Source organism: Oryx dammah, unplaced genomic scaffold, assembly GCF_014754425.2.
Source record: "Oryx dammah isolate SB20612 unplaced genomic scaffold, SCBI_Odam_1.1 HiC_scaffold_14, whole genome shotgun sequence".
Taxonomy (NCBI): domain Eukaryota; kingdom Metazoa; phylum Chordata; class Mammalia; order Artiodactyla; family Bovidae; genus Oryx; species Oryx dammah.
In genome coordinates this window covers 17,547,677-17,563,241 of record NW_024070198.1, presented here as the reverse complement: position 1 = coordinate 17,563,241, position 15,565 = coordinate 17,547,677, and the positions used below count along the sequence as shown (strand labels likewise).

Sequence of the window (15,565 nt, the reverse complement as noted above, 5' to 3'; positions counted from 1 at the left end):
AAGCTGGAATCAAGACTGCTGAGAGAAAAATCAATAACCTCAGATACGCAGATGATACCACCCTTATGGCAGAAAGCAAAGAAGAACTAAAGAGCCTCTTGATGAAAGTGAAAGAGGAGAGTGAAAAAATTGACTTAAAACTCAACATTCAGAAAACTAAGATCATGGCATCCAGTCCCATCATTTCATGGCAAATAGATGGGGAAACAGTGGAAACAGTGACAGACTTTATTTTCTGGGGCTCCAGAACCACTGCAGATGGTGACTGCAGCCATGAAATTAAAAGATGCTTGCTCCTTGGAAGAAAAGCTATGACCAGTCTAGACAGTATATTAAAAAGCAGAGACATTACTTTACCAACAAAGATCCGTATAGTCAAAGCTATGGTTTTTCCAGTAGTCATGTATGGATGTGAGAGTTGGACTATAAAGAAAGCTGAGCACCGAAGAATTGATGCTTTTGAACTGTGGTGTTGGAGAAGACTCTTGAGAGTCCCTTGGACTGCAAGGACATCCAACCTAAAGGAAATCAGTCCTGAATATTCATTGGAAGGACTGATGCTGAAGCAGAAACTCCAATCCTTTGGCCACTTGATGCGAAGAACTGAGTCATTGGAAAAGACCCTGATGCTGGGAAAGATTGAAGGCAGGAGGAGAAGGGGACGACAGAGGATGAGATGGTTGGATGGCATCACCGACATGATGGACATGAGTTTGAGTAGGCTCTGGGAGTTGGTGATTGACAGGGAAGCCTGGTGTGCTGCAGTCCATGGGGTCACAAAGAGTCGGACGCGACTGAGCGACTAAACTGACTGACTGAGGTATCCAGCACCCGGATCAAGAAACAGAGCCCCACCTGTAACCCATGAGGATTCCCCTGCAGTTGTTACTAGAAAGTGTTTCTCCTTCTAGTCAAACTCATGCATTTTCAGTGGAACTCATGTTTCTCTACTTCTAGAAAGAATCTGAAGTGGAGTGAATGAGTGAGTGAAACTTTCTCAGTCGTGTCCAGCTCTTTGCAACCCCATTGAGTATACAGTCCATGGAATTCTCTAGGCCAGAATACTGGAGTGGGTAGCCTTTCCCTTCTCCAGGGGATCTTCCCAACCCAGGGATCGAACCCATGTCTCCTGCATTGCAGGCGGATTCTTTACCAATGGAGCTAGGAAGGAAGCCCCTCTGAAGTGGAAACCTAACTTAACTGGCTGGTCTTACTATTTATTCTTGTGAGGTCCTCATGCTCTTCAGAGGGGGTCGCCCCAGGCAGTCTGGCTGCCGGCTCCTCACCCACCTTCCATTTCAAGGAAGAGCCACCAGTGAGTCCTGAAGGGGCTGGAGAAGGTTATGCCTGTGGCCAGAGAGGAGACAGGAAAGGGTCTTTCCCCGTTCAGCCTTGGAAACAAGTTCTGGGCGATGGACCTTTTCTCTCCTAAGCGTGGCCTCCTCAGAGCTGATCTCTTCTCTGCTGGAGTGGCCACTTTGCTGTCCAGGCCAGCAAGTGACCGGGCTGAGGTGGCTGTGGAAGGGTGTGAGGGGATGGAGAAAACCTCAGCCGATTTCTATGATAATGACCACGACCTTCTCACACCGACGCCCCTGCTCTGCCCGCCACGTGGGAGCTCCTTATATCCAACACCCGCGGGCGAAGCTCTTTTTTGGGATTATCTCATTTAGTCCTTCCAGCCCCGTGAGGCAGGGGCTGTTTTTAACTCTGTTTTTACAGAGGAGGGTCCGGAGGCTGGAGAGGTGGATGTGAGGGAGGGTGAGCGTAGCGTGATCCAGAGGAAATACAGAGAGGGGCAAGAACGTTGGGGAGAGGGCTTCCACCACGCGTCCCTGCACACCAGGATGCCGGGGTAGGGGCGTGGGGTTCTGCCCAGCCCCGTCCCCCTGCCTCCCCACTGCACTAACGCTCCCCTTTGCCTTAGGTCCCCCCACCCTGGCTGTCCAGGCCAAGTGTGATCCTTGCTTGTCCAGCCCGTGCCAGAACCAGGGCACCTGCCGCAACGACCCCCTTGAGGTGTACAGGTGTGCCTGCCCCAGTGGCTACAAGGTGCGTGGGGGCTGAAGTAGGAGGCCGGGGGCCTGCTCGAGGGCGCAGTACGGCAGGCTTGGGGCTGTCCTGTTGGTCACTCAGCCCACGGGGGCCAGGGCAGCTCCTGGCTCAGAGCAGGAGCCCAAGTGAGTGTGTCATCATGACCCGACACGTGGATGAGTAGACACGTTAACTCCCGGGACAGGCAGGCTGAGTCGCTGAGGGGGCTGGCTGGCTCAGCTGGGTCACTGGACCCTGGGTCTCCCTGGGGTGCCCCCCCCAATCACTGACTTCCTCCCCAGGGCCGAGACTGTGAGGTGTCCCTGGACAGCTGTTCCAGCAGCCCCTGTGGAAATGGTGGGACCTGTCGCTCCCAGGAGGGCGAGGATGCTGGCTTCACGTGAGTTCCTTGGGGTCCAGGGCTGGACCCTGGTGGGCAGGGTGTTGATGGGTCTGACCTTGGAGCCTTCTTCCTCTGAATGGGATGGCCCAGGGCCCTTGCGCTCTGGGAGATGGTGGGGACAGGCTCAGGGGGAGCAGTCATTCACTCCAGATCACAGCCAGAGGCCTCTCCACACACCATCTCCTCATCCCCACAGGCCAAGCCCCCGGTGCTCACAGACAGTGGAAGCACAGAGACTCTGGGGGATGACCAGGTCACCCAGCAGGCTGGGGCGGGGTTGGGCTTAGAGCTTCTGCTCTAGGCTTCTCCCTGCCCTTGCCAGGCGCCAGGCAAGTCCTCCGATGGCACTGGGAACTGTCGCCTGGAGCGTATGCAGCGGCAGTGCCAAGAGGCAGTTTGGGGACGTTTTAAATGCCTATCGTTTCTATTAACCTCCAGTTGAAGCCAAACACCTGCTTGTTGGGCCAGTGTTGTCTGAAGGGAGGGCCCTGAGCCAGCTCCTCGGGATCAGACCTCCAGCTGAGCGCCTGGGAAGGGCTGGGGAAGCCTGCCCACAGGTGGGAACAAGTCCTGGTCCTGCCCCCGGGGTCTCCCTGACCAGCTTGTGGGTCACTCTGGTCGCACCATGGGCACGGGTTCCCCACTGCTCAGTGAAGGGCTGGACCTCACCGAGGTCCTCCACAGCTCATCCTGCCAGTCCTCCCAGTGCTGACATCGCCGCATGAGCCCCCCACTCACCCTGCTCCCCTAGAGTCTCTCGAGCCCCCCATCTTCCCAGAGTTCTCCTGTACCCAGAGCTTTTCTAAGGAGCACAATTTATTTGCTGAAAATAAATTGCCAGCTGAGTAAACTGACTCTTCAGAAAATGATGTCAAGTCTACTGGCAGAAATGGTCAACCTGTCTCTGCAAACCTAAATTACCAGATGTAAAAAAGAAAACACTAAATGACCTCGTGGCAGGTGTCGCCTTGGAAACAGCGTCCTTACAATAGGCTCTGACCTCCTCTGGGCTTGGCAGCAGCTCCATCAAAGCCCCCACCTCATTGGCTAGGCTACTGGGGGGCATGTCTATGGTGGAGGGGGTGCAGCTGGGGGTAGCTCCATCAATGCCCCCACCTCATTGGCTAGGCTACTGGGGGGCATGTCTATGGTGGAGGGGGTGCAGCTGGGGGTAGCCCCTCACACTTGGCATTCCTACAGACTAGGGGAAGCTGTGGGAAGGGTTCTTTTGGCAGAAAGGGGTGCCTCCCTGAGTTACCTCCCAACCCTGAGACTTACAAGGGTCTCCTCTGTTATCCAACCCCAGCCCTACTGGAGGGGACTTAGCTGAGATCCCCTTAACCCACTTCAGACCTCTCTGGTGTCCCACGCAATCTCACAGGGGGAATGAAATTCCAAGACACACCCTGCAACAGGCTTCACACCTTTTTGTTCACATACCTTCTCCCCCAAACAGATTTTTTTTAAAAATTACAAACTGCTTCATGCATTCTTAAGTGACAGCTAAAATTTTTCATGGTAAATTTAATTTTTCATTGCAAAGAAGGTCATTTCCAGGATATTGCACATATTATTAACACTTAAAAATAAAGCTATCATTCTTTAAATCACTCTTTTCTCATTCTTCAGCGAAAAATCATTTTAAAATCACACGAAGGAGCTCCTCTTGAACAAGCTGCAACGTCTCATGTCACTTGTGTTTTTTCTCAAACTAGTATTTCTATTTTATTCCCCTCACTGCCACCCTCCCTGACTTTTTCTTCTACCATAATATGTTTTCATGTTAGAGAGGCTTTTCTTGAGCACCTTGTCATACCTTCCTGCCCCAACATGGGTATATAAGTTTAAATGGAAAGTTTTTTCACTCCTTTCTTGTCCCCATAAACCTCTGATGAAAGTTTCTTTTGCATTATCATTACAATGATCAATAATATATAGTTGATTAGAACAACATAACTATTTTCCAAAATTTGATTGCTAATTATTACACATAAAAGTAATATTTTATTAGACTGTATCTCTTAATGAGATAGATGGAGCTTTGTGTGTGGATGTGCTTCCTTTTCTCCTCCTAATTGGTTCCTATGTCCAGGCATGAATAGTATGGAATATCAGAGGGCTTAGCAGCCAATCTATTCCTTTTTAAAATACACATATAGCCCCCCCCATATATATATAGCTATTAATGCTGAGAATGTTTGTTCACATAAATAAACCAGTGGGATTAGGAGTTTTATTATAGCCATGTCTCTCAATTACTTGAAACACTTCCAAGTTAATACATCAAAACCCCAGAGTGATCAGTTATCAAAAATTGTCTTTAATGCCCTATCAGCTGATAGTTCCATGAGGTCTTCCTTCAATTACTTTTTAATGCACAGAACTGGAAACCTCTTGACTTGCAAAAGCATTTGTTTCTTCATTTTGGAAACATCAATATTCCTAATTGTCCCTTTATTTGGCACCAGAGGATCTTAGGCCCCCGGCATGGTATACCTTGACTTCAGGCTGGGATAGGTACCTCTGCACCTTTCGGGAGCTCTGGGGCAGGTCAGTTAAGGGAGGAGTTCGTGCAGAACTTGAAAATGTGGAAATTAAGTGCTCAGACCTCTGTGACCTGCAAATCCTTTGGAAAACCACAGTTGCCCTAGGAGGGAGTGTACCCCAGTTTGAAGATGACTGATATCCAGGACCTGACTCCTGCTTACCCCCCAGCCCTCTTCTTACCCCACCCCTGAAATATGTGCTCCTCAAGTCCTGAACTATATAGAGGAAACTGTGGGGTGGACTGTAAGGCTCTCTCTCCCCCAGGCTTTTACCCCCATTGCCTTCCCTCTCCTTCCTGTTCTTCCCTGTCAGAGTCCTTAGCTAACTCACCACCTCCTCCAGGAAGCCTGCCCTGACCACTCCCCCCAGGGAGGAGCTAGGTGACCTCTGACCCTTTGTCCACCTTCTCCAGCATCAGTTTTGCACCACCCTGGTCCTCAGTCTCTCCTTTGGTCGCCAGTCTCCCTGTCATCACCCCCACTAGACTGAGTGATCTCGTGAGCACAGGGCTGGTCTTGGTCACCTCTAACCCTCAGCACCTAACAAGGGCCTGATCCAGAGAAGGGACCGAAACTCTGGGTTGATGCTCTTGACTACTGGCCACAGGCTTACACCAGTGCCTCAGGAAGGCTCCCACCCTGGGTGTGGGCCCACCCACCTCTCCCTGCTCCCCACAGGTGCTCCTGTCCCACCGGCTTTGAAGGGCCAACCTGCGGGGTAGACACGGACGACTGTGTGGGGCACTCCTGTGCCAATGGGGGCACCTGTGTGGACGGCGTGGGCAACTACACCTGCCAGTGCCCCCTGCAGTACTCGGGTAAGCGTGGCAGGGCTCAAGGGTCAAGGGAAGCTGAGACCCAGCGCCCTGAGGCCTGGTCCTATGGGCAGAAGGCTGGGGCCCTGCCTCGGTGCCTGCAGGAGGTTTCTGCTGGGCTGGCCGCCTGGTGGGACTTGGGGGGCAGCTTCTCTCCTGCTCCCCACATCTTTTCCCCAGGAAGGGCCTGTGAGCTGCTGGTGGACTTCTGTGCTCCAGATTTGAACCCGTGTCAGCATGAGGCCCAGTGTGTGGGCACCCCCGATGGGCCCAGGTCAGTGTTGCCCATTTCTGGGGCCAGGGAAGGGCATGGGCCACCACGTCACCTCCACTCTGCCCTCCCCAGCCTGTTTCCTTACCTGTCAGGTGGGTTGGTTTAAGGCTATACAGTCAGAGCCAGGGGCAGGGTGGTGGTATTTGTGGTCCGACAGACCTGAGTTTACATCGTGACCTGGAATGGGTGGCTTGACCACTTGGAGTGGTCTCATCTGCAGACTGGGTGCACCAGTAGCTTCCTCCTGGGTGGTTGGCAGGATTATATAAGCAAATGCATGACATTTGAAAAGTACTCAATAAATAACTAGTCAAGGTCCACAATTTCTCATTGCCAATTGCAAAATGCACAAAACTCTGAAAACCAAATGTCCGTTTGATAGCAAAATTTGATCCAATCAATGTATTTGGTATTAAAAACTGACCTGCACTGACAGGAGGCTGCTTACAGTCACCATTCATCCCATGTAGATGGAATATGTGTAGAGTTTGCAGTAGAATGTGAGCATGTTTAAGGGGCCACCCCAGATTCAACTGGCATGTTTCACAATACACAGTTATAGACATTGTACTGGGGCTTCCCTGGTGGCTCAGATGGTAAAAAGCAAAAACAATCCGTCTGCAATGCAGGAGACCGGAGTTCAATTCCTGGGTCTGGGAGATCCCCTGGAGAAGGGAATGGCAACCCACTCTAGCGTTCTTGCCTGGAGAATTCCACAGACAGAGGAGCCTGGTGGGCTACAGTCCATGAAGTCGCAAAGAGTCAGACACGACTGAGTGACTAACACTAATGAAACAGTGTATTACCATTCCCAAATCCCAAAAGTCCCAAATTTCAAAACCTGTCTGGCCTCAGGAGGGTCGGATAAGGGGTCCTTGACTGTTGTCACCATCATTATTACTGGCCTATGTAGAAGTACTTGCCACCGGCAGACTGCAATGTGAAGATCATGGGTTTTTCAGATGTTGCTCCCATCTGCAGTTTTGCAAGCAGGTCTCAATTCTGGGACCCTGTTCCACCTGTCAGGGCAGGACAGTGGGAGGGCTTCTTCAGGTCTGTGGCTGAGGGACCAAACCCCAGCCACTCGGGCCAGGGCAGGAGCTGGAGTCCCCCCAGGAACTTAGCCAAGTAGGAGCTGCCAGAGCCTCATGGGCAGGAAGTGAGAGCTGGGGGACACTGAGGCCCAGACATTAGATCAAGGGGCTGCACAGGAGCCTCTATCCAGAAAGTGGAGAGATGCTGCTCTCCTAGTGGAGCCACCAGGTGGGCTTGGCAGAGCAGACCAAGAAGCAGCGGCAGCCCTGCCATTTGTGACATGCCTGCTCCTTGGAGAGACTGGACCTCAGAGCGGGGACTGAAGCAGGACTGCGCATTGTCAGTCAGATACTGCTGAGACAGTCCTTCACAGCGCAGAGACGGAGCACTCGGTGGGTGTACAGTGCATATTTACTCAACCTCCTGTCTTGGAGGAAGGTGGGAACTGCTAGACACTCAGCTCCGCCTGGCGTTGTACCTGGAACCTGCCAAGTATTCAGTATGCATTTATTCATTGAGTGAATGGATACGTGAAATGTTAATGAATTAGTTGGTTGGGTGCATAGCTACCGTCACACTTTTCAGACTGCAGCTCAAGACCCACCCAGTAATAGACTGTAATCAGTTGGGTGGACCAAGATTAACCTAAAAAAAATAGAAAACATCAGACAGCATCATACCCTTTTATATAGTAAGGAGTGTATTGTGGCATAAAACTGGTTTCAGAGGAGTGTATGTGTGTGTTTACTGGGTAAAAGGTATTTCTTACTGCTTGAAAAACACTGGAAATGAGATTTTTAAAAATCACACAGGCGCACTTACTTGCCAGGTTGTGTAGTTTAGCTGTGGAGTCTGTAGTTTGGAAGGGTTTCTGGTAAGGGTTGCTTACTGGAGGCTTCCTGAAGGAGGTGAGCTATTGGCCTGGCTGGATCGAGGCAGGGAGAGAGGAGGGTATTCCAGAGTCAACAAGTGTGAAGGCAGAGAAGTGTAGCAGGGTGCGGATTGCTGCCTGTGGAGACAGGTATGAGCACGTTGTGGCTTGTTATGGGGGAAGCAGGATGGGGAGCATCAGGCAAGGTCATGTTTGAACAGGGTGGAGGGTATGCTCTCTGTCTGATAGGCAAGTAGTTGGCACCTGTGGATTGACTCAGGAGAGGAGTGAGCCACAGTGTGAGCTGGGAAGCTGGGAACTGGCCTGGAGCCAGAAGGTCACGGGGGAGGTGAGCACTAGCCCGACGGAGGCCCAGGAGGCGGGGCCTGTGCAGCTGGGAGGCTGGGGAAGGGGGATGGATGAGCCGTATGTGACTCAGAGCCATGTACTGGGAGGCGGGGGACAGGCTGGGCAGGTTGAGAAGGGGCTGAAGGTTGACCTTGGGTGTGCTGTTGGTGCTGAGGGTGGGTCCTCCACAAGTGTCTGTCTCCTCCAGCCATGGGGTGTCCACTCTGCCAGCCCAGAGCGCCCCTTCCTGCCTGCAGCCCCCACAAGCTCTCATCCTGTACGAGTAAAGGGTCCCCTGCTGGATGTGGCATCTTGACATCTAGGGCTCTGTGTGACCTCCTGGGGGACCCCACAGACCCCCAGGCCCGTGAGGTTCTCTGGCATGTGTACAGCCCTGGGGTCCCACAAACTCCTGGCTGAGGTCTGGGCTGCGTGTGGGGCTGATGTCCGTCACCTGTGCCCACCCCAGGTGTGAGTGTGCGCCAGGTTACGCGGGTGGCAACTGCAGTGAGAACCAGGATGACTGCGGGGAGCACCGCTGCCAGAATGGGGCCCAGTGTGTGGACGAAGTCAATGGCTACTCCTGCCTCTGTACTCAGGGCTACAGGTGAGCGGCCTCTGGAGGCACCAAGAGTGACTGATTTCTCCTAGCTGTCAGCTCAGGGGCTGGCAGGAGCCCCCAGGCATGAGTAACGGCAGAGCCTGGGAGAGTTAACTGTCGCTATGCCAGTCACCATCTGTGTGGCCTGGGGAGAGTTACTCAGTGGCTCAGAGCACAGGCAGAGGGTGCCTGCCCTGACTGATGGAGGGAGCAGGAGGTGGGCATAGATGACTGGCAGCGCTCCATCACTTACCTGCCCAGTGAATCCCTGAAGATATTAAAGGTCATTAAAGGTCACTTACTTTTGCATCTTGGCCTCTCTGGGAGGTTGGGAGGGAAGGCCACCTGCCTTCCTTCTGGTCACCCACCTCCCATGTTCTGCTTGTATCTTCTTTTAAAAAACAGTTTTATTGAGATATAACTTATCTACCATATAATTCACCCAGTTAAAGTGTAGAATTCAGTGGCTTTTTTGTATAATCTCCGAGTTAGGCATCCATTGCCACAATCAATTTTAGAAGATTTTCATTACCCCAAAGAAACTCCACACTTATCTGTTGCCACAACCCTCTTCCATCTCACCTTTAGGCAACCACCAACCTACTAATATCTGTGTCCATAGATTTGTTTATTCTGAATATTTCATATAAATGGAATCAACAATCTGTGGTCCTTTGTGATTGACTTTCACTTAGCATTATGTTTTAGAGGTTCTCCATGTGGAATCATGTATCAGAATGTCATTCCTTTTCATGGCTGAGTAATATTTCACTGTATGGATAGACCACATTTGCTTATCCATTCATTGCTGATAGATATTTAAGTTGTTTCTACTTTTATTTTTTTGCTATTGTGCATATTTGATGCTACAGAGTCTTCTCTCTTTTGTTTGTATCTTAAGTCTCAGTTTTCTTTTCTGCAAAGTTGGTATAGTAAAACCTGCTACCAAAGTTTGCTAATATGAGCATTGAGTGCTTCTTAAAGCTAATGTGCACACAAGTCACCTAGGATCTTGTTAAAAACTAGATTCAATAGGCTTTCCATCCCTGGCAAGTGCTCAGGTGATGTTGATGCTGCTGGTCCAGGGACCACACTTGTTTCTCGCCTCATTTCCCAGCATCCTTCCGGCTCTTAGTTCTCATAGGGAGTGTTCAATTAGGAGCATCTTCCATTGCTTTAAAGCAAGGGTCCCAAGATGTTTAGTGCGTTTCTCTCCAGCACTGTGGGAAAGGAAGATGCCCCCTTGCTCCTGCCCTCTCTGATCTGAGTCCTTTCCCTCTCAGTGGTCAGCTCTGTGAGACCCCTCCCAGACCACCTGCCCCCAGGAGCCCTTGTGAAGGGACTGAGTGCCAGAATGGGGCCAACTGTGTGGACCAGGGCAGCGGGCCCGTGTGCCAGTGCCTCCCAGGCTTTGGAGGCCCTGAATGTGAGAAGCTGCTCAGTGTTAACTTCGTGGATCGGGACACCTACTTGCAGTTCACGGACCTGCAGAACTGGCCGCGGGCCAACATCACGCTGCAGGTGCGTGCCCAGGGCACCTGGTCATAGAAGGTGGTCAGAGAGCAACAGGGGACCCTGGTCTCAGGTCAGAGCATCATCAGGACAGTGGGGAGGACTCTGTTAGCCAAAATTCTTTGGATGTGAGTACCAAGATCTCAGCTTCAACTAGTTTAAGCACAGTTGGAAAGGTTATTGGGTCACAAAACCAGTTTTAGAGAAGGGCAGGGGTGGAGGTGGTCTCATGCGTGACTGGATCCAGAAAATCAAACTTACCAGGATCCCCTCCCACCACCTCTTGTCTCAATGACTCCTCAGCTTCAGCCTCCAATGCTGCAGACAGGCTTTCTCCATGTGGCTGGAATATGACCACAGCTAGCCCTGTGTTCCCTTATTTTGCCATTCCATGTCTTAAATTCCACTCAGTCCATCATTATTGGAGGGAAAGAAAAGCAAGTCCCACTTCCATTTGCTAAACATTTCTTGAGTATTGCATATCACATGATAAAAAAATTAAACCCCTCTTTAGTCATCTCTTTCCCCAAAATTCCATTCCTGTCCCTACTGCCATGCTACAGTCCATAGTGTCACAGAGTCAGACATGACTGAATGGCTAAACATACACACACATCCCAACCTCCATGTCTTTCTTCTCTCTTTTATTTGTCCTCTTCTCTTTCCTTTTCCTCAGAACCTTTTAGACTCTCAAACATGCTCACTCTGCTCTCCATCCCCTGATCTCCTTTCCAAAATCCTGTCCACTCACATTGTCCACATGCAAGACCACAGCTAACTTAACTGCTCGACAAAATAAAGCTCATGGAAACCCGGCTCAGCCGTTGCCTTGGGCACATCCTTGGAGAGGCTTGGTTTAGTTAGCCTGCTCTCCCGCTGCTGGCTCTCCCCTGCCAACTCTAGTTGGACCACAGTCAGCAACCTCAGGGAAGATCGCTGATTGGCCTGTCTCAGGCTCCTTGCCCATCCCTGGACCAATCACTGAGTCCAGGGGGGACAGGGTACTATGATTGGACCAGACTGGCCCATGTGTCAGCTCTACAGACCAGGGGGTCAGCATCTTTCCCAGAAGAGGGACAGAGCAAGAGGAAACCATCACGACTCCTACAGCATCATCACAGCAGAATCTCTCTCCCGAGGCACAGCTCCAGCTTTTGCTTGCATGGCTCCAGTGACGAGCGCTTGCTTCCACGGTTGTTCTAGCTATTTGAGAGTCTTTCTGAATCTGTCCTTTCTATAGGTTCCATCCTGGTCCCAAGGCAGCTTCCTGAGGCACACAGAACAGAACCCCACGGCTACTCTAACTGTTCTCTTTGGGCTGGTGGTCCCAAGCTCTTATATACCCCGAGCACAGAGTTTCCAGGCCTCAGCTGGCCCATCTGTCCTCCCCGGCCTGGCCATGGCCGACTGGCAGTGGATGGGATTCCAGTGGGGTTGGGGGCAGGGGGAGTGGGAGAGAGGACTCCAGCCTGGGTCAGCACCCGCTGAAGGCTATGCCACTCACACAGGCAGGGGAGGACAGTTCCGCCCTCATTTCTCTTTTAATGGTGGGTCCTCCTTCTGCCCCACCCGCCAGCCTGTGCTGCTGCTGTTGGGGTGGGGTGGGAGAGAAAGTGCCATTGCCTTAGGTCTCCACGGCAGAAGACAATGGAATCCTGCTGTACAATGGGGACAACGATCACATTGCAGTGGAGCTCTACCAGGGCCGTGTGCGAGTCAGTTACGACCCGGGCAGCTACCCCAGCTCCGCCATCTACAGGTAGTGCTTCCTCCTGCCCACCAGCTGCCCTCAAGGGCTGGTCGGGGGTGGGGGGTTGCTGCCACAGAGAGGTCTTCTGGGCCAAGAGCAGGTGGTTATCAGGATCCCCAGAGATCTGGGCTGCCCAAGGGGAAATGGCATTCAAACCGCTGAGTGCAGTCCCACACTGGGTCTGAGGATCTGGGGCCTGAGCTGTGGTCCCAAGCTTCCCCGTCCCACCACCGCCTCACCGGGGGCTCCATAGTGGGGAGGGGAGGCCGATTAGTTGGAAAGCCCTGCCCCAAACTCCTCAGCTCTCCCAAGAGAGTCCCCCGAAGGGGAACAGGAGGGACCAGGTCAGAGGCCACCGAGTTCCCACAATCCTTTCTCTCGGAGATTTGATTTCTTGGGAAGCAGGTGCTGCCCCAGTGGCCTTTCTGGGGAAGTGCCTGGGCAGGGACGGGTCAAACTGAAGGCCATTCCTGGGGTGGGAACACCTCGTCTCCTTCCAGCACCGAGACGATCAACGATGGGCAGTTCCACACAGTTGAGCTGGTCACCTTTGACCAGATGGTGAATCTCTCCATTGATGGCGGCAGTCCCATGACCATGGACAACTTTGGCAAACACTACACACTGAACAGGGACACCCCCCTCTATGTGGGAGGTGAGGACCTGCAGGCCTGGGTGGGGCTGCAGCTGGCCCTCCCCGGCCTCTCCATTGTGTGGTGGTTATTCCAGGTGGGGCCTCTCTTGCCCAGATCAGGACTCTCCTGTGGGGGACATTCCAAGGTGGCAGTGGGGGTGGGGAGGTCCTAGTGAATGGCCAAGCTGCAGGTGGATTGTCCTCCTTGCCTGGAGCCCACTCTGCTCACTGCCCGCCCCAGACTGACCAAGAAGGATGGAAGTGTAGGTTGGACCTGAAGCCTGGCCTGGGAGGGGGCTTGGCCTTTTCCAGCCACCTTTTGCATGGTAGCCACCTTTCCTCTTGCCTTTAGGCCAGAAGGGGGCTTGGTGGTCATTCAGGGTCCATTCTCGGGGCCCTTGGGAGTCCCATGCATAGACTCCTTGCATCAGCTGGGGGCCTCCCAACGGGGCTTACAGGCTTCAGGGGTAGATGACCCCACCCAGCACCTGAGAACGTTTCTAGGTCTAGACGAGACAGGTTTCTAGCTGCAGCGGGGCCATCTCAGTGCTGTGCAGGGCCTTGCTGAGACTCTGGACAGGTATGAGGGATGGGGTCTTGGATGCTAAACCCAGCTCTGCTGTTTACTAGTCATGCAATTTCACTGAGCACAGAAATCAAAGGGTTTCAGCAGCTCTGAAGTCAGAGGGTTGCTGTGAGGTGATGACCACGAAAGTGGGTGACAAAGTGCTGTACGCAGGAGTTCGAGGCCCAAGTCCTTCACTGCTGGGAGGTAAACGCTGAGCTTCTGGGCAGGAGCCTTGGATGAGGGTGGCCAGGCTCAGGCACCCAGAGCATCTCTTGTCAGCTGATCACAGGGAAAAGACCTTTTCCATTTCTCCTGGGAAGGAAGTCTGGCCCCTCTAAGGTGGCAAAAGAAACATTGGCTCTGGGTTGCAGAGACTGGGGGACAGATGCTGAGGGCACTAGGGAACACTGTAGAGATGCCTAGCAGACCTCAGAGTGTGGTGCCGGGCATGGTCTGAGCCCAGCTCAGCCCAGCTCTGACCCCTCCCCTCCATCCCAGGGATGCCGGTGGATGTGAATTCGGCTGCCTTCCGCCTGTGGCAGATCCTGAATGGCACCAGCTTCCATGGCTGCATCCGAAACCTGTACATCAACAACGAGTTGCAGGACTTCACCAAGACACGGATGAAGCCAGGCGTGGTGCCAGGCTGCGAGCCCTGCCTGAAACTCTACTGCCTGCACGGCATCTGTCAGCCCAGTGCCACCCCGGGGCCCGTGTGCCACTGCGAGGCCGGCTGGGGGGGCCTGCACTGTGACCAGCCAGCCGACGGCCCCTGCCATGGCCACAAGTGAGCCCTGCCCACCTGTGGGTTCCCTTCCCTCCCCCGAAAGTTCCACTTCCCCACGGTGAGGAAGTGTTAGTTACTCACTTGTGTCTGACTCTTTGCAACCCCATGGACTGGGGCCCACCAGGCTCCTCTGTTCATGGAATTCTCCAGGCAAACTGGGGTGGGTTGCCATTCCCTTCTCCAGGGGATCTTCCTGACCCCAGGGATGGAACCTGGGTCTCCCACATGGCAGGCAGATTCTTTACTGTCTGAGCCATCAGGAAGCCCCCATGGTAAGGAAAGACTGTACACTTAAACCCCCAGATTGGAACCTGTAGCCTAACACAGGGTTTTATTAATTTTTCTTGGTTTTCAGTTTTTATTAACAGGCAAAGGACCCTAGGGACAAACACAGAATGACATTTTGCTCCCTTTGTTTCAGTTTTGGGAACAATAACATCCCATGAGGCCCAGGGCTGGGGGGCTGGGGGGGGAGTGGGGAGGGCTCCCCTCGGGCGGGCTTGGCTTGGCTCCGGCCTGTCCACAGTGCTTCTTCTCTGTCCCTCCAGGTGTGTCCATGGGAAGTGCGTGCCTCTGGATGCTCTTTCCTACAGCTGCCAGTGCCAGGATGGGTACTCGGGGGCCCTGTGCAACCAGGCCGGGGCACCTGAAGACCCCTGTGGGGGCCTGCGGTGCCTGCGTGGCCACTGCCAGGCCTCAGCCACCAAGGGGGCACACTGTGTGTGTGACCCCGGCTTTTCGGGCGAGCTGTGTGAGCAAGGTCAGGGGCCCCCCTCCTGACATGCCCTCTCCAGGGTCCCTCCCCACAGCTGGCTTTAGCGACTTGACTTTTCTTTTTCCCAACCTCAGCTGCCCCTCTGTGCCCGTCTCCCCTCCTTCTGGGCAGTAGTGCCCCCAACCTTCTGGGCTCTGAGCCCCACCCCCAGACCAATGCTCTGTCTCTCTCTGGCCCAGCTTGTGTTGCAGCCCCTTTATCTGGGTTCAGTGCCCCTTCTGGCTGGGGTCTCTCCTTACAGAAGAGACCACCAGGGTAATAGCATCTTAGCCTATCACTTTGGGACCTAGAGAGCAGCAGGAGGTCTGAGAGTTGGGGACTCCTTCCCAGGCCCTTCTGGCCCACATGACCAAGATGGTCAAGGGGCTTCCACTGAAGGGGGTAGGCAAGAGCCTGAGAAATCCAGAACTCAGGCACCTTTAGGTCCCCTAGGCCAGACCCTCTGGCTCCAATTCCGTCTCTGACATCATTGCCTCCCAGGCGTCTAGCCACTTCTTGAACCCACCTTACTGGCGCAGCCCAATCTGTCCTGGAGGTTCTTGGCGGCTAGAATATTCCTCCTTTCCACTGACTTCACTGTGGGCCCAGGAGGAGGCATGTGCATGTGCTTGC

General features: G+C 53.2%; 1 protein-coding gene across 1 annotated transcript in view; it reads left to right on the top strand.

The window, feature by feature from the left end:
- SLIT1 (slit guidance ligand 1) overlaps positions 1-15,565 on the top strand; it is a 171,800-nt gene that overhangs the window by 152,796 nt on the left and 3,439 nt on the right. Inside the window, exons 27-36 of the mRNA XM_040254163.1 lie at positions 1,928-2,052; positions 2,337-2,434; positions 5,662-5,801; positions 5,979-6,072; positions 8,796-8,933; positions 10,211-10,448; positions 12,068-12,198; positions 12,690-12,844; positions 13,890-14,178; positions 14,727-14,938. Of these exons, the coding sequence (XP_040110097.1) occupies positions 1,928-2,052; positions 2,337-2,434; positions 5,662-5,801; positions 5,979-6,072; positions 8,796-8,933; positions 10,211-10,448; positions 12,068-12,198; positions 12,690-12,844; positions 13,890-14,178; positions 14,727-14,938 (1,620 nt within the window). The remainder of the gene's footprint in view (positions 1-1,927; positions 2,053-2,336; positions 2,435-5,661; positions 5,802-5,978; positions 6,073-8,795; positions 8,934-10,210; positions 10,449-12,067; positions 12,199-12,689; positions 12,845-13,889; positions 14,179-14,726; positions 14,939-15,565) is intronic.